General features: G+C 44.6%; 1 protein-coding gene across 1 annotated transcript in view; it reads left to right on the forward strand.

The window, feature by feature from the left end:
* PTPRT (protein tyrosine phosphatase receptor type T) overlaps positions 1-22,000 on the forward strand; it is a 937,772-nt gene that overhangs the window by 264,187 nt on the left and 651,585 nt on the right. Inside the window, exon 2 of the mRNA XM_058679424.1 lies at positions 2,395-2,520. Within this exon, the coding sequence (XP_058535407.1) occupies positions 2,395-2,520 (126 nt within the window). The remainder of the gene's footprint in view (positions 1-2,394; positions 2,521-22,000) is intronic.

Consider the following 22,000-nt stretch of genomic DNA (forward strand, 5'->3'; position numbering starts at 1 on the left):
TGCTGAGAACATTGGATTTCTACAATGCAGAAGTTTGAAACAAGACCCCTATTTTACATACCACAAAAATAAATCCCAATTGGATCAAGGGTCTAACTAGAGTAGCAGAAAACAGTTTCAAACTATGTAGGTGATAAAGGATTAATATGCAAATCATATCAGGAGGTCAAGAAACTCAACACCAGCAAGTTAATCCAGTTAAGAAATGGGCAAATGAGCTAAATAGTAATTTTTGAAAGAAGAAGTACAAATGACCAGCAGTCACATGCAAAAATATTCGGTATTGCTAGCTATTGTAAAAATTCAAATAAATAAAATAATTACAAGAAAGTGTAACTCATTCCAGTTAGAATGGCTGGTTTCCAAAAGTTGAAAAAATAACCAATGCTGGCAAGCGTGTAGAGAAAAGGGAACACCAATAGTCTGTTGGTAGAAATGCAAATTATATGGCCATTATAAAAAGCTGTATGGAGAGTCCTCCAACAACTAAAAATCGATATACCACGTGACTCAGCTATCCCACTGCTGGGAATATATCCAAAGCACACAGAACCAGCCTATGACAGATATATGAACTCCGATGCTTACGGTATTCCAATTCACATAGCAGAGTTATGGATTCATACTAGATGGCCATCATAATGAGTGGATAAAGAAAACATGGTGTATATATGCATGATGGACGATTTCTGCCATAAAGCAGAATGAAATTCTGACATTTTCAAGAAAATAGAACTGGGAATCATTATGCTAAGTGAAATAGGCCAAAGACAGAAAAATTTCATGTATATTTTCTTATGTGAAAGTTTATGTAGTTTATAAAATGCACACTCCCCACACACATGTAGTGCAAAAACTATGTGTATGCCATATTATTTGGTATATAGATATTTGTACCTGTGTTCTTCAAAAAAAACATTTCCCTTACACAATAATATATCCTTCTTTCCTCACTTCATGATCTTTGCTGTGAATTCCACATTATGTAACAACATCTCTGCTTAAAAAAATAAGATGTGTGTGTACCTGCATATAATGTTTACATGTGAAGTGAATATGGAAAACATTAGACATCATTAAACCTGTGTATACTCATGACTCTTCTTGATGGTGTGCTGTGTTATTCGAAATATTTTTAAATAAAAGAGGCAGAAAAACCCCACCTCAAACAAATGCTAAGTCCTTTGCAGACATGATTGTGTGTGTGATGTAACACCTGGTGTTTACAGGTGGTAGAGACAGTTGCAGTGAGTTCTTTGAACCTCAAGGAGATGGAGATAGGGGGTAGTGGAAAGACACTCTGGAAGCTGTGATACCAGGGCCTGGTCAGCCAGCGGGGACACAGGGCGCCTCCTGTTTCTGTGCACCCTGTAGGTTCAGCTGAGATGCTGTCTTCCTGCACTATGCCCCATTTGTTTCTCTGCCTTTTCTTCCTCTTTACACCCCAAAACATAGCGAACTGCTATTTCTCTGCAGAGATCAAGTTTTCTAATTGGAGCTTTATTTCTCGCCTTTCCAATGGTATGTTCTTTTAAAAGATTTATTTATTTTTATTGGAAAGGCAAATCAGATTTACTCAGAGAGACAGAAAGAGCTTCCATCTTCTGGTTCACTCCCCAATGTGAGAGCTAGATTGAGTTGCTGGCCCAATCAGAGAGCTTTTGTATACATTTAGGGGAGTGAAATAGCAGATGGAAGCTCTATCTCTATGTTTGCTTCTCAAATAAATGAAAAATATTTAGAAAACAGATTCATTTGGAAAAAAACCATAAGCATGTGGTGGATTGCTGAATGGCGGATGATTTGAGGGAGGGGCTTTCAACACTGCATCGACTTCAGATGATTTTTCAGACTTTTTTTTTTGTAGGAAAGGGAATGTACACCGAGCGCAGTTAGCTTTTCATGGTTGTTTTCACTTAATCCTTGTGGCATTTTCAGAAGGTGACTATTTCTGTCTGCAGCACAGATGAGGAACCCGGGACATCCAAGTCCCCCGGTCACACAGCTTTGCTGACTGGGATGTGAGTGGAGTTTGCCTGTTGCTCTCCCTGCTGCCTCATAGCATCTCTCCAGGTTTCAGGAAGCCATTACAGAGGCATGCCTGGGCATTAATTTTTCTTCCTTACAGGGAGACATGCTGTTTACATTCCAAGGAAGAAGGTGGAAATCAATGTAACTAGCCTTATTAACTTTTCAAAAGAGGGAGCCTACGTATCCCGGTGCCATTCTTAAGATCTCCAAAGCAAATATCAAAATCCAATTTGCCTGCTTTCTTTGTTGAATCCTCTCCAGAGTTTAAAATTCAAAGCTGTAAATGAAGAGCCAACGAGACGGGGGTAACGAGGCGAAGCTCAGACACAGGGATGTATTTACCCATATCTCTTTTGTCTGCAGGTGGCTGTTCCTTTGATGAGCACTACAGCAACTGTGGTTATAGCGTGGCCCTGGGGACCAATGGGTTCACCTGGGAGCAGATTAACACTTGGGAGAAACCAATGCTGGACCCAGCAGTGCCCACAGGTATGTAGCCATCACGTGTGGGATGGTTATGGAAGGGAATGGTTAGCTTTCACTGTGACTCCTAAGGGGAGAAAGTTCCTTATAGACTGAACTATGTGGGAAGGAACTGGATAATCCTTCAGGTAGCGAGTTCCGCATCCTTAAAAGTGTTCAAGCAAGACATCATTATGTGACAGGAGTCATGTGTCACCTGGATTCATGTACTTTTTACATTTCTTTTACATTTGTGATTCTGAAGTTTTGCTACAATTTGAGAATTATGGGGTTTTGCTTGGCACCCTGAGGGTGGTAGGGTTTTAGTGGAAGTAAGAGCTGCTGAGGAATCTGAAGTCATTCGTTTTCTTCCAAGCCTCATAGATGTATGTTATTTATACACAGTGAAACTTTTGTTTCTGAATAGTATTTGTAAGGTCAGTATTCTGACATCTGAGTACCAGCCTAATCCTTAGCTAAGGACTTATGATAAATGCTTGCTGGAAATCTGCATGAGGTACACTCAGAGGATTTGAGAGGATCTAGTTGGAGTAGCACACATTTAGAGTGGAGTATGCCTGCGCAAGGTGAGTCTTGATGGTTCTTATTTGGTGGCAAGCAGGAAGTACTGCAGCTCAGTCAACGTTCAGAACACATCCCAGGACGATGTTCTCCCTAAAACAGGTGTCAGGAGTGTTAGTTTTGGAGAAGGGAAGCCATTCCGCACATGTCCCCAGTGACCAGGGACACCCTTTACCCCACACACTGTTGGATTTGCACCAACCCCTCCCACTGCTCCTTCTCTGTCTCCCTAGTTGACTGGATCCTATGTGTTGGAGTTCTTCAGGTTTAGACTCTACTGTTTCCATGGATGGCTTAGTCACTGCTTGGCTTTGTGGTACCTATTCACTAGAGATACCAAATGGACACTTTCAGCTTAGCATCTCTTCTGAACTTGAGCCTGCACAACTCATTGTCCATTGCCCTGTCTTCGTGGCTACCTCTGGGGAGGAGGTTTTGTAAGATGCCACTAAGCCAGAGAAGATGCTCAGAGAAGTGAGGATGTGTTCTCATTGACTTTGACTTTGGTCCCCACACAAGCAGCCACTGCACTAGCTGGCCTCTTACTGTTCCTTTTCAAGGTGTAACTTGCTTAAACATTTGCTGAGTGTTGATACAACACTTAGGCATAACAAAGCTGTGGTGTGGTACAAAATTGAGCATTGAAAATCTGGTAAATCTTTTCATGAGGATGGTCTCCAGCAGCTGCACCTGGCCTTTGGTCAGGCTGTGCGGGACAATTTCCATGTCTCTGGACCCACGATAATGTTCAAGAATGCTGCATTTTTGCTCAGCATGTCCTGATTTAGATGATGGACTCACCCGTTCTATTAGGGACTCAAAGAATTCCAGACACCTGTGTTAACTGAAGCACATCTACTCTACACTGCCTGAGCATATTAGATATTAGCAGAATAAATATAGATCATTTTGTGTGTATATGTATTTGTGTGTGTATGTGTGCATGCACACATATTTTTTTTCCCTGCTCATCTTTAGCTTTCCTGAAATCTTGTAGGGTCTTGTAAGTTCTTCAAACTGAATATATCCAGAATTGAACTCTTGGGCAACCCATTCTCTCTTCCCTGTATACTCACTTACAAGTGCTCCAAGTTCTAGAACAGGACATGTCATCTCACTGGCACTTACTCAGATGACCAGGGTCGGTACTCCTCCCTCTCTTCTTAACCCTTTTTCTGTTTTGTCACTTTGTTCTGTCATTTGATTTCCCAAGGACTGCTTGAATTTTCCCAGTACAGAACATTGTTGGTACTTTCCTGGGTAACTGGAAAACTCCTTAAGGTGCTCCTTCCTTTATTGCCTGGGCATGAATGCATCCTCCACACAGAAGCCAGAAACTGTTCCAGAATATGGGCCTGCTCAGTTACTTCTTCTTTTTTTTTTTTTTTTTTTTTGTCCTCAATCCTGCGTAAGAGTTCTCAGGCTTTCTTTTGCTCTGAGAAAAATAACTGAGCCCTGCTGACACCCCAAGCCAACCCCACCTAACTGTTAAGCCCCATCATGCTTCATTTCCCCCGTGGAGTCATGCTGACTCCTTTCAGGTGTTGGGATGCTCTCTGCTTCTCTCCTGCCAGAGACACCTCTGCTTCTACTCCCTGTTCCACATCCTCCACCCGTCTCAGTCTGAGCCAGATACCTTATAACAGTCTACTCCTCAGCAACAGGCATTGAGCTGGTCTTCATCCTTTGTTACACATTTGACCCTCCAGGTAAGAAGTCTTGCCTAAAAAGGGACCATGACCAGCTTGTTTACAGGGTGATCTGCAGTACCTAAAACAGGGGCCTGTGCGGAGTAGGCATCAAGTCCTATTCTCTTGGATGTATTCACATAGTTCTTATCGTGCCTTTCTTAAATGAAGAAGTGATAACAAGCATTGGCAAGACCTTTCTTCCCTCTTTTACACGATCACAGCCTTTTATCGTTGCTTCTGTCTCTCCCATTTTACAGATGGGAAAATCAGCACTTCCGCTCTCCCCTGTGCCACATTTTCTCCCCAGAGATACAGCGCTTCCTTCTAATCTTCATTTTCTCAGCCCCTCATTATGGCAGCGTGTCGTTTCATAAATATTGGATTGTGCTAATACAATCTTCTGAGCTTTTCTAAATAGAGGCGTTTGATAATGATCACTAAAATTATTCTGTCATGATGTGCCTGTGGATTTCAGTGGCTCTGTGCGCCTCATGGGCATAGAGGCATGAAAGTGGTTTTGGATTAGGCAAAGCTGTTTGTTCTTCACATGGGCAAAGGCTGAAGTCTTACCTTTGCTTCTGTGATTTAGTAGTTTCCAGCTTTTTGGAAGTCTGGCCTGAATCTGTTTACATGCTCCGTAGCTTCTTATGTATCGCTTTCCTGTGATGGGCTCTGCACCAGCCTTGGTCTAAGTCAATCAGAACTTGTCATTTTGTCACTTAATGCCTCGGGTAGCCTTTACTGGCACACAGGATAGAATCTGAATTCCTGAACATGGTTTTCATCATCTCGTGACTTCTCTGAGCCTTGTGTTTTCTCTCTAAAAATGCTTCAGACACACTAGTCTGTTTCCAGTTCTTACAGTTTCAGATTCATTCCTGTCCCACGACCCTTTCACGTGCTGTTCCTTCTCTGGACTTGCTTTCTTCTTGTTTCACCTCTTCCAGGTCTACTGCATAGGTACAAGCACCCCACGCACTTGAGCCATCCTCTGCTGGTTTCCCAGGCTGTTCGCAGGGAGCTGGATTCATAGTGCAGCAGCTAAGAGAGAATTCAGCACCCAGGTTGGATGCCAATTTTGCAGGCAGAGGTCTAGCATGATACACCAGCATACTATCTATCATCTTTACCTCAACTTGAGGCTGATGCTGAGACCCCAGGAAGTTGCAACACTACCTGTTAATCCTTGAGGTGTTTTCTCCCCTTTGCATCTATACATTTTCTGGAGACTTAAGCAGAATATCGGGGTTCTCTTTGAGAAACCCACTTCTGCTTTCCTGTGGTCCATTCAGTCATGTGATCTGCTGCTGTTTTTCCACAGAGCAGCTGTCCCAGGACCAGCCACCCCAGGTACACCAGTTGGTATTCCTTGTGGAGCTGCTCCTCCTCAGGGACCCCCCACAGAGCCATGTGGGGTATCAGACCTATCTTTGTGCTTTTCCCTGGATGGAGAACTGTGTCCCTCTGTCCTTAGCCCTCCACGGTGCATTCCCTCTGGACCTCATCCCTCCCGGATCTAGGGCATCATCTCTTCACAAGGTGTAGTGTCCATAACAACAATGGAAGAGAGGGAAAATGGCCCTACCTTTGGCAGCTGCTGCTCTCTGTGCTGCAGAGAACTACAGAGCAGCTGGGTGGTTACCTGATGGGAGGGAAGAAGACCAGGTGAGCATACTGGTAGGCATTTATGCCTTTAGAGATACCTCATCCAAGATCTTCCATCCAATGGTTCACGCCCCAAGCGGCTGCAACGGCTGGAGCTGAGCCGATCCGAAGCCAGGAGCCAGGAGCCTCGAGCCTCTTCCAGGTCTCCCACGTGGGTGCAGGGTCCAAAGGCTTTGGGCCATCCTCCACTGCATTCCCAGGCCACAAGCAGGGAGCTGGATGTTCGCAGCTGTAGTTGCCGGGATTAGAACCGGTGCCCATATGGGATCCCGGCTCATTCAAGGCAAGGACTTTAACCACTACGCTATCGCGCTGGGCCCATTCAGCCTGATTTTTAAGTGGAGAATTTTGTAACTCTCACAAATGACGTAATAAATACCAGAGTGTCATTGGGAAGAACCGCTCTCCTCCAACACACACACTTTTAAGGGACTGGAGCTTACTATGTTCATTGCATCGGGCATCTTCCTGTTACAACATTTCCTCTAATGTGTTCAAAGGTATCAGTGCTTCTGTTTATTTACCTAGTTATAAATAAACTTTTTTTTTACTTCTATAAAAGGAACGCATTCCATGTATTTCACATATGCAGTTTGCAGAGCGTAATGGTATTTTGCACCCTGCCTTCTAATTATTGTCTTCAGTTACTTTTAATTTTTACAATGATATGTTTTCAATTTAGAATCACAAGCTTAACCTTTCACTCAATAAACAATTCAACAAGCAGTTAGAAGAAAAGCCACAGCTGAGAGCCTGAGAATTGTAGTGACCAGTCTAAGGTTGTGTGTGTTATATGGCTTGGGATCCAGGCTTGAAATCCAGGCCAGAGGTCTCTAGATATCCTGTATGCATGATGCTGTCACACACTAGACATCTTTAAAAGTTATTGTTCAATGTTAGGATTTGTGATGGTATAAATAATGCACATTCATTGTAGAGACTGCACAATGGAAATAGCTATAAAGAACAGAATGGAAGTCGTATGTGCACAGACTCATATAAATATAACTATTTTTTCTACTTAATGCTTTTTAAAAGCATTTTCCTGTGTCATTAAATATTTCTCAAAAGCATGTTTTTAAAGGCTTCATAGCTTTTCATTTCAGCACTGTTGCAGGATTTATTTAACCACCGTGCATTGTTGCGTATTTAAGTTCCTTCCAGAAGTCATTCCTAAATCACATTGCAGTATTTTCATACATCTGTCTCTGCTATTATCTCTAATATGCGTTATAAGATTTGCTGTTCTATCTTTATGTGTTTGTCTTCTCGGTGTATAATAGAATGGTTGCATTTATTTTGGGGACATTGAGGAGGAGTCTTAGGCATATGTCAAAGATGTAATCATGGAAATTTGCCTGTGAGATGATGATTGGGAAAATGGTTTGTGAATTCTGAAGCCCTAAATACCAGTTAGGAACTGGTGAGTGTGGCTGCATAGTTCTTAGCTGCTGGGTGAAGACCTTCTGAACTGTGGTGGAAAAATGTGTTTAAAACAGAATCTGCCAGAATGGCCCAAGCATGGGCCAATCAGGTGGACATCAGCTTTCAAGGCAGTCTGGGCTCTAGAATGCAAGGTGCATGAAGAGCCAGCTTGTTGGTGATCGGCACATTCTCCTGTTCAGCAAGGACACATTTATTTGCCTCTGTAAACATCCTTTGAAGAGTTAGTAGGACATTGTTCATTTTTGCTAAACAAATCACTCTTCTTAGTAATTGAAGCTTCTCATGACATGACCCCTGCATCTGTCTTCAACCCTAGCACCCTCTTCTGTCGTTTCTCGTTCTCTTTCACTTTCTGTGTCATTGCACAAGAAAAGCTTTAATGTTGAGAGGTAGACCTACAACCCAGCTTCCTCATTTTGGAAATCTCCATGGTCTCCATGTTGATGGAGTGTGTGGAGCTCCCTGAAATTGAAGGTGCCAGGTACTTGCCGCTCTAGCAGTTTTGGAGATGGCTGGACAGGTGACCTGGAGGCAGCCAGCTGGACCCTCGTGCTCAGGGCTGCTCATCTGCAGAGGGTGATCCTGCAGCTGGGCCTTGTGAGTTGCGTGTCGTATGTCAGTGATGTTGTCTGGTGCCGGCACAGTAGAGAGTTTGGACTTCTTGCTTGCTGGTGCTCAGTGCCGCTTTACTTAGCTTGTTTTTTGAGCCTCACTCCCTGTTCATGTTGAGCTTCCCAGTATTCTTCCAGGACAGTCCTATTTGGGGGATAGATGGCCATATGGTCTCTTTTTTAGACCACAAACTCTGTGGGTCATGCTGTCACATCTTTGTATTGGAGCTGACCCTGTGGCTGGAGCATACGTCTGACCTCTTCCACCTACATCAGAAGTCTATCAAGTTGCCACCTCTCTCAGGAGACCTTCCTCAATTGCTCTGCTCATTACAACAGGTTTTTTCTCACTCTCCACCAATGCAGTAAGTTGCTCCATGGCTTGAATCCCGTTGCTGGTGTGGCACAGGACTAGATGTATGGACTAGATTTTTGTCTGAACTGTGAGCATAGAGAGGACTGATTTCAGAAGGAGCCAAGGCAGGCTGTGCCTTTGGTGCTCATGTTGCACTAGGACTATGTGTGACTTCTGTGTCCCTCAAAATTCCTCCTGTCACTATTGATTACTTTAAAATTACTAGCCCTTAAGTTCTCATTTAGCTGCTGTTGAGCTGATGCGTTTTTCTGCCTTCTTTAATAATAAAATACTATGTGTTTGTTCTTAAAAACACCAAGTTTGTACATGTGAGTTAACTCTCTCCACTTTCTCAGATTGTCCTAGTATCACTCCTGACAGGTTGAATGTATGCAGAGAGAGCAAACAAACGAGAGTGTGGATGAATATATGTGAGAATTCTTCAGAAAGTTCTAGGAAAGCAAAACTGAACCATGAGTTTGTCTTCATGTGAAAATTTTGAAACCTGTGCATACGAAGGATCTTCAAGAAGTTATAAAAAAGTGCACATTATGGAAAAAAACTGCACAGATTTCAAATTGTTTTGTGCCAAAATGGATTTTTTTTTTGAAATTCCATTTTCCTGGAAGTTTTTCAGAAGTCCCTTCATCTGTGTGGTAATAGTAATGATAAAAATAGAGAATTGTTATTTCTGGTTGGTTGTTATTTTCCAAGTCCTAACCTGAACACTGTAAATGTATCAAGTTGTTTGAACCTGACAGCTGTACTCTGGTACAGTTACTGTCCTCTGGGTGCTGCAAATGAAGACGCTCAGATACAGAAAGATGACACACTGGGCCCTTGGGCCTCCCTACCTGGCCTGCAGGGAGTTGGGGTTTCCTCTCTGGAGGTCTGGGTCCAGTCTGCTCTGTCCAGCTTCTCTATAGTACCACCTGGGAGGGCAGGAGATCAGTAGGGCCCTGGGTCCATCTTTCTTCATATCATTGTCCATAGTCTAAGGCCACATCATATTCTCCTGAATGGATGCACTGTGTTCATTCAGTAATATCCCTGTGATGGTGGGGGGAAACAGAAGGCACAAACTACACCATTTCCCATATAAAGGCAGGATCTTTGTCTCCTCACAACTCTTCTAAAATTCTTACAAAGCGTTTGGTATTATGGGGCGATTTCTCATGCACTCGGGGCTACAAAATTAATTAGGGAAACTACATTAACCTGCAATGACCCCAATCAATGCTGGTTTGGGATGTTTGCAGGGATCATAGAATTGGTAGGGTAAAAAAGGCAAGGTCATTGAACACAGATTTAGTAATTATTCTGCAGGCTCTGGTCTGATAATGATGAATATTGGTGGTTGTCATAAACAAGTGTCCTAACAATTTCTTTGTGAAGAAAAAGAATCTGGAATGTAAATCTGACAAAACAGAAAAGATGTCTGTTCCAGGCCTCACATGCCTACTCAACTGATGGTCTATTTTGATTAAGTAATAAAATTACATAAGTATTCTGTGCAAAATGGTGTCATCAGAAGCAAAGGTGGTGTTGAATGGTATCTGTCAGCTCTTTCTGATGGAAGACGCTAAAGTCAGGGGTGCATATGAAGAGAGCAAATAACAGAATTCTGTAATTTATGGTAATGAACAGTCAATTACTGTTTTTTTTAAGATTTATTTATTTAGATGATTTTTACATAGTTAGTTAGGGTGATATTGGTCAAGGGCTACAGGAAGGTGGGTGAGACCATTATTTCTTCTATATTCTCTGGTTTTTTTCCTTCCTGTATTTGGGGAAAAGGGGAAGATAAGGGTAGAAGCCGTACTCAGCCTCCCAACTGCTTCTGTACCTGGATGGAGGACAGCCACCCGACACCACCCCAGAATCCCTGATGTGGGGCATGCTCTGAGGGTCCTGCTCAAGAGGTTTTGATAGTTCAACAGTTCTGAGTTACTGCTGATTTCACCACTCCAAGCATGATGAAATCTCTCCAGAATACACTGGTTGACATAGTCCACCTTGAAGTGTCTGTTTGCCCAGATACTCACTGTCAACACTTGACTGGGGTAGTTGATAAATTTGTTCTGTCCTCTGCCTGTTGTGGAACCAGGTGTCCTCTGCAGAATCCAGTATACTGCAATGTCCTCCATGTGCACCTGGGTATACTGCTCCATCTAAGCCACTGAGGAGGCCTAGCTCTGATACATAAAATCCACAGTCAGACCATGGAATCTGCAATTCTCTCCATGGTTGGGGTTCTGAGTCTAGCGGTTCAGTTGGGGGGATCCCAGAAGAAACCTCATCTGAGGTGATCCCAGACCTAATTCTTGTGTGTGCTTGCCAATGCAGGGTCCAGCATATCCGTCACCCTAGTCAACTTACGTACATGTTGGTGGTTGCAATTGCTAGGTCAGTTCTGTCTCCAACTCTGTCTTCTACACAAACTGATGCGTGTTGTAGTCCAGTCCAATCCTGCCCACAACAATCTGGCCTTCATGCAAACCAGTGGGAGCTGCAGCCTAGTCGGAGCAACCCACAATAATCCCTACCAGGCCTGACCCCTAGCTCTGGTTCATGTGCTTGCCAGCATGTGCAGCAAACAGGTCCAATCTGTCCTACCTCCCATTCAGCTCTCATACATGTCAGGGGGCATTGAAGCCCAGTTCAGCCCAACCAGCCTCACTATCCAGCCCAAACACGTGTCAGCAGGTGTCACTCTCTGTCTAGCCATGCCTGCCCCAGTTCTGGTTCTCATGCTCACCAGTGGGAGTGGCAACCGAAGAGGGAGGTGCCCACTGTTTCCCTACTGAGCCCACTCCTACGCCTGGATCATGTGCTTTTCAGGTGGTTCTGCAGTTTAACTTGGCAGAATGTGCCCGCCCATGGCAGTATCTGCCAGCTGATGCTGCAGCAAAGCCCAGCCAATCCATATCAACTGTGGTTTATATATGCACTAGTAGGAACAGTCAAGCCAGCCTGACTTTACCCTGATCCAGCTCACATGAGGCCAACAGGTATTGTAGCCCTGTCTTGCCTGGTCTGCCCCCATTCTAACTCATGCTCAGTAGTGGGAGTAGTGATCCAGCCGGGGAGTCCCATGCAGCCCCTGTACCTGGTTCGTCCCCCACCCCTGCCCCTGGTCTCATGTATGCTGGTTGGGTGCTGCAACCCAGTCTGGCATGGCCTGCTTCACCTTGGCAATTGCCAGTGGATGCTGTAGCCTGGCCCGGCCTGGCCCACCCCCAATTCCAGCTCACGCTTGTGGGGGCTACAGCTTAGCCCAGCCCAGCCTGCCCCTAGTCCTGGCCCCCATGTAAAATAGCTTGTTTTGCAGCCCAACCTGACCCACACTCCTTTCTGGTGCTTGAGTTCACCTGTAGGTGGTATGAACTGGCCCAGCCTGGCTGGCCTCAGACCTGCACCAAATGTATGCCAGTGGGTACCATTACCTGGCCTGGTTTGGGCTGCTCCCTATCATGATTCTTGCACTCATCTGCAGGGATTGTGTCCTGACAGAGCAGCTCCCCAATCTCCTCCATCTGAATCTCTCCCAATGCTAGATCTCATGCCTACAGGTGGGTCCATGGGCCAGTACTACTTAGTCCATCTCCTGTCCTATCAGGAACAGTGGCCTTTCCTGACTGGCCTTCACCCATTCCAGTTTTTACTGTTGGGTGTTACAGCCCAGCTAAGCCTGGTCCATACCCAGACACTGCTCACATATGGCTCAACAGGGGCAGAGACCTAGCTTAGCCTGTCCTATACCTACCCTGGTTCTCATGAGCACCAGTGGGTGCTAGAGTCTAGCCCAGTCTGGCGCACCTCAGATCCAGTCCACACTCGTGCCAAGGGACACTGCAGCCATGTCCAGACCAGATTACAGCACCCACTCTGGCCCTTGCACTCACCAGTGGGAACCACATCCCAGCCAGGGTGTCCCCTTTACTCCCCAACCAGATCTGTTCCCAGCCATGGATCATGTACATGTCAGTGGTTGCTCTGACCCAGCTTGGCATAGTCCCTCTCCTGTCTTGGCCTTTGCCTTTGCATACTGCAGCCTGTCTAACCTGTCCTGCTGCCAGTCTCAACTCTTGCTGGTGAACGCTGCAACCTGACTGTGCTCAGTCTGTTCCCATCCCTGGCTCATACAAACCGGTAGGTATGACAGCCTAGCCCGGCATGGCGTGTGCTTCAGCCTGATTTCTGTACTTGCCAGTGAGCTAAGGTTTGCTCAGCTCTGCCCGGTTGGCCCCCTTCCAAAACCAACCCACACATTTACCATCAGTTAGAGCTACCATTTCCAGTTTGCCTGACCCCTAGGTCTGGACCATGCTCATCAGTGGGAGCTATGACTCACTAGGGGCATTTCTCAAGTTCCCCCACTCGGCCCACTTCAACGCCCAGATCTCACACATGCCAGTGAGTGCTAGGCCCTTGTCTGGCTTAGCCTGTCCCTCTATCTAGTATAAGCTAGTAAATGTTGCAGTCCAGACCGACTCACACCCTGTTTTAGGATGTATATACGGGTGCTGCAGCCTGAATCTGCCCAGTATATCCTTAGTCCCTGTACCCGTGAGTGTTGGCAGGTTCCATGAATGTTGTCATGGTTGCTGGCTTAGCCCATCACCATCCCAACTCTTAAGCCAACCAGTGGGACTTGTATTTCCACAGGGTTTGGCGCACGTATTCCCTACAAAACCTAGCCCCCAGACTGGTTCTCTCACGTGCTGGTTAGTGTCATGGCCCTGCCTAGTGCAACCTATCTCTTGTTCCGACATTCAGTCAGGTACTGAAATCTAGGCATGATAGATAGGCCTCCCGTCATAGCTTTTGCGTGGATGGGTATGTGATGGTCAGCAATGTTCCATGCTAATAAGCTTAACTCCAGATTCCCATGTGGGCTGGTACATGAGTCTGACCCATACAAATCTTCCAATTCTCTCCCCTCCAAACCACCAGGTCTCAGTCACCTCACTTACTTGTTGTTGGGTGTCAATCAGGATTTATTTCTCACCTTCATGTACAGTGATCTTATTCATGGATGTTCCTAGGCAGTAATTCCACATCCCCAAGACCCCAGAGCTCAGCGCCAGGCAGCCAGTGGGTGAAGTCTGGCTCCGTTGTCACTCTGGCCACCTGCATGCCCAGGATTCACCCACCACTTAGCAGTGGTGGACGAGGAGCTAGGATCACCAGCAGGAAGCCTGGCCCAGCATGTTTCTCCCAGCCACAGCCACATGGCTAGGAGATTGAGACACCTGCACCTCTGAGCAGACTTACTTGGACTCTGCCAAATTAGTGTTTGTTTTGTTTTTTAACCTGTGTATATATACAGGATCATAGCCAGTGCTACAAAGGCTTTCCTGGTTCTTTTTAAAAAGGATGTATTTTGATTATTTGAAAGGTACGGTCAAAGAGAGAGGGAGCAAGAGGGCGGGGGGAGAAAGAGAGAGAGAGAGAGATCCTCTAATCCTCTATTCACTGGTTCACTCCCCAAATGCCTATAACATCCAGGACCGGTGAAAGCAAATCCAACAAGTTAGAACTCCATCCTCCTCTGCCACAAGGGTAGCAGCGGTCTGTCTTCTGATGCTTTCTGAGGCACATTAGTAGGAATCTGGACAGATAGCAGCTGGAGCAGCCTAGACTTAACTGACACTCCACTAGGGACTGCTGACATCTGAAACAATGTCTTCACTCACTGTGCCACAATGCTAGCCCCTACTTTAATAGCATAATAAACAGGGTGCTATTATTGTCCCCGATTTACTGATGATGGAACAGATGCAGAGAGTCAGAAAACTCACAAACTTAGTAAATGGAGGAGGTTGGATTTGAACCTAGGCAGCCAGACCTTTATTGAGCAGGTAATTGTTAATATCTATGTAAGATGAAACCATGTGGTAGGGCCATAAGTAGACATTTGACTGATTCATCCTTCTACATGCCTGAAATTTTATATATTAAACTGATTTGAAAACCTTTTATGAGGAAGGTAAGAGGAGTGTTATACTTGTGATGAGTGAGGACTGACCTTGAGTTAAGTCGCTCAGCTCTACCTCTATGCAGATGCACTGAGCCCCCATGTGTGTTGTTCAGGGTAGTTGCTCTTAAAAGGAGGGATCTCAGGCACAGCACTTATTAGAGACATAGTTAATGGGAGAATAGAGAATGGCTTCCCTCATGACTCCTCATGCTACCCTGACTTTAACCTGAGCTACTCCTGGGATAACCTGGACAGGTGATATAGGTGATTATCATGGTCATTGTCACGATGATGCTAGCTAGCTCTGTGCTGGGGAGCTTTACTCTGACTCGTGTTCAGATTATTCTGCTGTCCCAGGGGCCAGTGGTCCTGCAAGGTAGGACCTTGATTTCTCAAAGCATAATTGTCTTTTCAATGAGGAGGTTTACTTGAAGATTTGAAATCTATTATCAATGTGGTTTGGAAAAAAAATCGTAGAGTCTAAATGTTGTAGTTTCTTTTGCTTCGTTTAGTGAAAATAATAGGACTCAGGCATCTTCATATCATGGAGCCCACCAGTGTATTGTAATCTCTTTTGAGCCTGCAGTGTCCAATCAGGTGGCCACTACCCACAGGTGACTGCCAGGTGCTTGCATTGTGACTAATCCTGCAAATGTGAAATATGCCCCAGAGAGCAAAGGCATGATAAAAAAGGAACACCAAGCCTCTGATCATTAATTTTATGTTGATTACGTACTGAAAATGATTACATTTGAGATATCTTGGGTTAGATAAAATGTTATTAAAAGTAATCAAATCTGTTTTACCTATTTAAATGTGGCTACCAGGAAATATAAAATTACATTTGTAGAGGATATTTCTGTTGTTCAGTACCATTCTAGAGGATTAGGTTTTTCTTTCAATCTTACTTCTACCAGGAGGAGTTTCTCCTTTTGATAATGTCAACAGCTAGCATTTAGGAAGCTGTTATGTACCTTGTATGATATTTTTCCAGTTCACAGTAGCCCCATGTCCCCTAGATGTCATGGTGATCTTCGTATTTTATAGTTGGGTAATTTGAGATGGAACAGCTGACCCTTAGGCACAGAGACAGTCACAGTGGCAGCAGAAATTGCACCAAAGCAGCCCAGTGCAGGGGCTTATGCCAGCATCCCCCAGGTTTCCACTTTTCTGTCTCTGTCTTCCTGGGCCGACTCAACCCTCTGGGTCTCAGTTTCCCCCATTAAGAAGTAGGCTGAATATCCCTCAGGTCTCTTGAGCCTTCTCTCTCTGCATTTCTTTCCTCCATCCAACACTCACTCTCCTTCATGTCCACCACCCATCCCGTTATGACATGATGATATTGTGATGATCACTGTCTGTATCACCAGGTCTTTCCGATAGCCTGATCCAGTGTCAGGTGAGTAGGGAAATGAACCTGGGGTTCTTGTCCTGAGACAGGTGTCTGCCACTTAGCTGAGATTTCAAGCTTTTTTCCCCCTGTGCGTTATGATTTTGTGAAATGGGTGTAAGCATCCTGGACCCCATCCTTGCTCTGCCGTTAAGTTCCTGTGTCATCTGGGACAATGCACCTTTTCTCCCTGGGCCTGGTTTACCATTATGCAGGAAATCAGGAATCAATCTCTTATATTTCTGACATTCTTTGATTGGTAATGCATGAATAATGGATAAAAGAAGGCATTCTCAATGTATAAATTAATGGTTGCATTTATAAACTAAAATGTCAGTGAAGAATCCTCTGATCTTAGCCCCTCCATCTGTCTGTCTGTCAGGTCTCGGAGCTGCTTCTGGTTCCATGACAGGCAGCTTTGTCTTCATGAGTAGTAGACAGCATCTGAGCGATGGCCTGTCCCTCGGAACCCAGCTTGCCCAGCGTGATGGATCTTGTAGCTGAGTTTAGGACTCTTACTTGCTTCCCAGGCAGCCCCACAGTGCACAGGTGGCCAGTGCACACCTTGGCAGCATTGATGTTTCCCTCATCCACCAGTCACTAAGACATTTGCTCATTGATATAAATTATCCTCTTGTATTTTAAAAAAAGTCTTCCTATTTCTCCTCATCACCCACCAGTTTTGACCAGTTTTGCTCTATGCTTGTCTCATCACATTTCATATCCAGAAGACAACTGTTTGTCTAAACTTCACTGGAATTTGCTAATATATTTGAGAATTGTTTCTTTCCTAAATGTCGCATTCCTCAGTAAAAAGCACAAGATGCACTTTCTCAGGGTTGAAAGCATCATTTGTATTCAGTGATACAGCTTGTAAGAACTTGGAACAAAACAAGATTGTATTTGTCCCTTTATGAATCCTGGTATGTTCTAAAATTCAAATGTTTAAAGGTTTCCACAAGTCTTCTAAAGCCATAACTCTCAGTGTAATGGGTCCATCAGCGTGAGTGGTTTCTGAGGCCCTATAAGTTTAGGACCTTCCTTTTGGGGTTGTACTTCCCTCATGATCCCTGGCACTCTTTGTCTCTAAAGAGTAGACCTGTGACAGTCTTGAAAATCTTAAAAATGCCTGTGGGATCATTCTTCCATTGTCTTGTGGCTTCCTTATATTCATAATTGATCTCCTTGTTGGATATTTACCTAGTCATGCCTTTGGTATTCTCTAAGGAACATACCTTTGTAATCTGGCCAGGCTAAGAGTTTTCTGAGTCTGTAAGTTCTCTCTCAATTTGAGTTATACATTCCATCTTTAGTTAAGTACTGTGTTGGTGTTGTATTCTAAGTAGCCAAGATAAGTCATGTAGCTCCTTCAACACTTTGCCCATGTATTCTGCCAAGCATGCTGGTTCATCACAAAGCACAGTTTATCTGACTTCTTTGCCACTGTGTACCAAGGGTGACCTTCTCTCTGGTCTTAGATACCCTGTTCCTTGTTTTCATCAGAGGCTTTGTCAATTTTTTTCTTAAAAATAATTTTTGAAAATGACAGAAGGAGAGAGACAGATTTTCCCCTCCACTGAATCACTCCCTAAATGCCCACATCATTTGGGCCTGGACCAGGCTAAATCCAGGAGCCAGGTCTCCCTTGTGGATGGCAGGGTTCCAGGTACTTGAACCATCCTTGGCTGCTTCCCAAGATGTGTACTGGGAGGAAGCTGGGATCCCGAGTGGAGCTGGGGCTTAAACTAGGCACTCTGCTAGGAGACACGCACATCCTTGGGCATCCTGACTTCTGTGCCAAATGCTCCTCTCCCCAGCCCCCCACACACCCAGAATTGCCTTCACCATCCACATTTCAGTCAATATTCTGTTCCTGACTAGTTAGGTTATCTCTAGGGCTTGTATTCTGAGATTTGTGTTCTCTTTATAGCTCCCACTTTCTAACTCATCCTTCACTGAGATGAATCCTTACTGTTCTCATCACAGTCAGCTGTTTTTTTTTAATTATTATTCACATCTGAAGTCATCCAGGCTGTACCCATTACTCAGGTTTGGAACTGCATCCATGTGTTTAGGTATCCATTATAGCAACACCCCTCTTGTCAGTACTGATTTCTACCTTAGTTTTCTGATGCTGCCAGGACAAATCACACACACACACACAATTGCTAATTTCATAAAGAGCAAAAGTTCATTACTTCATGGTTGTGGATGTACTGTCAACATGCTGGCAGGCTGGGTGTCTGTTGACAGTCCTGTCTCTTCTTCCAAGATGATGCCGTGGATGTTAGATCCTCATGTGGTGGAAGGACAATAAGGGCCCACCTAGTTCTTCCCAGCCCTTTTGTAAGGTTGCTGACCCCTTTGTGAGGACTCTGTGCTCATGACTTAGTAACCTGCTAGAGATCTCATCCTTTAGTACTCTCATGTTGTAGTTTGAGTCCTAACATCTGAATTTTGGAGCAAAAAATACATTCAAACCATTGTGAATACATAAGAGTTTTGGTTTTGTAAGATGAAAAAGTTTCAGAAATTTGTTGTACAACAATGCGAACATGGAACAAATAAGAAAACAAGCCATCAAAAAGTAGATAATGGGGCCTCTGGAAGACGGCTTAAGGAAACTGTCATTAGTACTCAGAAACACTAGCATGCCAAGATTTCAGTTCCTGCCTTTTTTCCACATTTCAGACTCTCTGAGTTTCTCTGATCAGTGCAGAAGGAATTGGATCCCTGTTAGAAGGAAAAATGTAGTTTCTAGACTTTTATCTCTAGTGGTATGTGAGAGAACATGGAAGAGTAGGGATGATACAAGATCCCCAGGCAAACATTTCCATATATGTGTTGTAAGTGGGTAAAGAACTTTGCACTCTCTTTGCATAGAGCCCAAGTATGAATTCTTAAGTTGTTGTGATGGAGTCGGACTCTAGTTTTGCCTGTACTAGGTGATGTGATCTGAAGCTGGCTTGGTACTCTCTCTGAGTCCCATGCATCTCTCAAAAGCAGATAATAGCACAGCAGGCACATAGGAATGCCATGTGAAATTAGCTCAAATAATTGATGCAAAGTACCCTGCACAGCAATAGGTATTTTATGGTCACTGTACTCCCATAGTCACTTTGACATTTTTACACCAAAAACTCTTCCACTACCAGGAGAAGTGTGTATCAAGTCAGGCTATGCGATTTATGCAGAGGATAACAAAGAGTTCTCCATGATAAGATGATTATGATGATAGTATTTGGTAGTATTTGTGGGTCCCCTGCTTCCATGGCACTATGCTGAGTATCTTACAGTTGTCAGCATCCTTTGATTGAGCTTTAGGAATCTGGATCATAAGAGAGCCATTCAGAGACCAAGCCGGGGATGTTTGCTCATGTGGGAGCATCACAGATTCAGAGCTCTGACTCAGTATGCTTTGAGAATTCATCCTGTGTGAGTTAGGGGATGAGTGAAACATCAGATGACTTGCAGGAAGGTTGAAGAGCACCAGAAAATCTGCCGTGGCTGAAATGCGTGCTCACCAGTTTCAGGAGGTCTGGATCTTGGACCTGCTGTGCCAGTGACATGCCATGTGGCTCAACGCAAAGTGCTCGATCTCTCTCTAGGCCCTAGTGGCCTTTACCTGCACAATAAAAAAGGTCCTGATTTGGTAATGCACCCATTGTTTCTAACGCTGATGCCATGCAGGTGTTGTTGAGTTCTGCTCTGGCACAGTTTGTTCATTCCTACATGGACCTCCTGAAAGACTTCATAATTCTGGAATAAATGGAGCCTGGAGGGTTCGTGGAGGTGGGTGGAACAGAACACAGGGGCCAGAGCCACCCTGTGTTTCATCTCAACCTCTCAAAAAATAAATCTGTTTTCTTTTATGGGCGGTGACACCATTATAAGAAAAACAGCATTTAACATTCACGCTAAATGAAGTAATTATCTCATTTTGACCATGACAAGCAAAATGTCATCTTTATGAGCCTAATTTGTAGAATTTGCACTGAGGTTTTAGACTTTGTAGCAAAAAAAAATGTTATTTGCCTGAAAATTTAAAAGCCTAGTTTTCTCCATGCAGAATGCAACTTCAGCAACTTTGGTCTGTGATCCTCTGTGTCCTCAACTTGGCACTGTCACATCGCATCTTGGAGGGTGTGGGATCAACCCAGCTTCTGCTTCCAGTTACTGTGCCTGGAAGTCAGCAGATGGTGGCTTAGGTTACTTGGGTTCCTGTCACCCACAGGGGAGATTCAGGTGCAGCTCCTGATCCCAGCTCTGGCCTGCCTCAGCCTCATGAGTTACACACCTTCTGCAGACTGGACCAGTGGATAGAGGCTGCCTCCCTCTTTGCTCCTTTCCCTCCCTTGCTCTGCCCTATTCCTTCTCCTCCCTTGGTGTCACTCTCCCTTCCAAATAAATAAACATTTTAAACCTAAGTGTCACAGCATATGGGGAAACAGAACAAAATGCTTGGTGTGTGGGCATCTGGCAGATCTGCTACCCTGTGCTTGTTTTTTTTTTTTTCCTGTCTCAGAGCTGAGAGTCTCCTTAGAGATGCTGTGTTTACCTGTCTACTGAAGAACATCTTGAAGGCTTGTCAAACTTGAATTCTGTGTCTGTATGTGTGTGTGAGTGTGTGTGTGTGTGTGTGTATGTGTGCACGTGCATGCATGTGCAGAATAGGCTGTGACACTAGATGGTGGGTGGGAGCTATGATGTTGATCACTACGTCTGATCTTTGATCCCTTAGCACCCTCACCACTTGTTTATACTGAGTAACTGTCAGAGGTTCCTTATTCAGTATTCCTATTATTCCTCAGTAGCAGGCCCCATAGTGGCCAGCCCTGGTCATTTTAGACGGAAGAGCTCACACAAGTGGTCTTGCCTGCCAAGACTGTGTAAGGGGGAGCTGGACCCTGGCTGGGATGGGGGTGATGAGCCTGCAAAGGATGGGGATGTAACACTTGGGCAGGTGGCCAGAGATGGTTCATGAACACCCATTAGTTCCCACTTCTTCTGACTTTGCTGTGACTCTTTTTGCCCACATATTTTCTTTGGCAAGAGCTGGAGAGACTTCATCCAGAGTGAAGAGTATCACATCCATAGTAGCTGGTAGGTGGCCAGAACAGAAAGTTCTGCATTGTCTGCTCCCTTCACTCAACATCTGTTAGAGTAGGCCAGCACTTCCTATTTCTTTCTTTTCCTGACTCTGTGTTATCTAATCAGGGGTCAAGCAATGAGGTTGGAGGGCAGAGTTTGCTTCCTCCTAAAACCCTGGAAGCCACAGTGAGGTTCTTGCTAGCATTGACTAACCCACTACTTCCATCTTACATAGAAATGGTGTTGCACAAATCTTTAAGCTTTTCAGGAGTGGGTCCTACTAAGCAGTTACGGAACTGCTTGTAAACATGCCTGTGGACTTGGCTTCTGTTTCCAACAGGAAGAAAACGTTTTCCAAATACAAGGCTGAGTTGTGCATGACCTCTTGTTTCTAGAGGTTAGCAAGCCAAGCCAAGCTTGGATGGCACATCTAGTGGAGTGTGGAGCGATGCTTCAGATCTCTCTGAAAATTGGTGTTCTGTGTGCAGACCAAGGAAGCTGTTCTCTTTAGTGGTCCCAATTGTGGTCCCTGCTTCAGATTTATAAAATATTAAGGTCATGCTAACTTTTGTTTTACCAACATAACTCCAAGACCTCATGGTTTATGTCAGTCTTGCCAGAGCTTTGAAAGCAAAGGACAGCAACCCCATTACAGGCATCCAGATTTTTTTTTCTTTTTTAGATGTATTTATT

The sequence above is a fragment of the Ochotona princeps genome, chromosome 22 (genome assembly GCF_030435755.1).
Source record: "Ochotona princeps isolate mOchPri1 chromosome 22, mOchPri1.hap1, whole genome shotgun sequence".
Lineage (NCBI taxonomy): Eukaryota > Metazoa > Chordata > Mammalia > Lagomorpha > Ochotonidae > Ochotona > Ochotona princeps.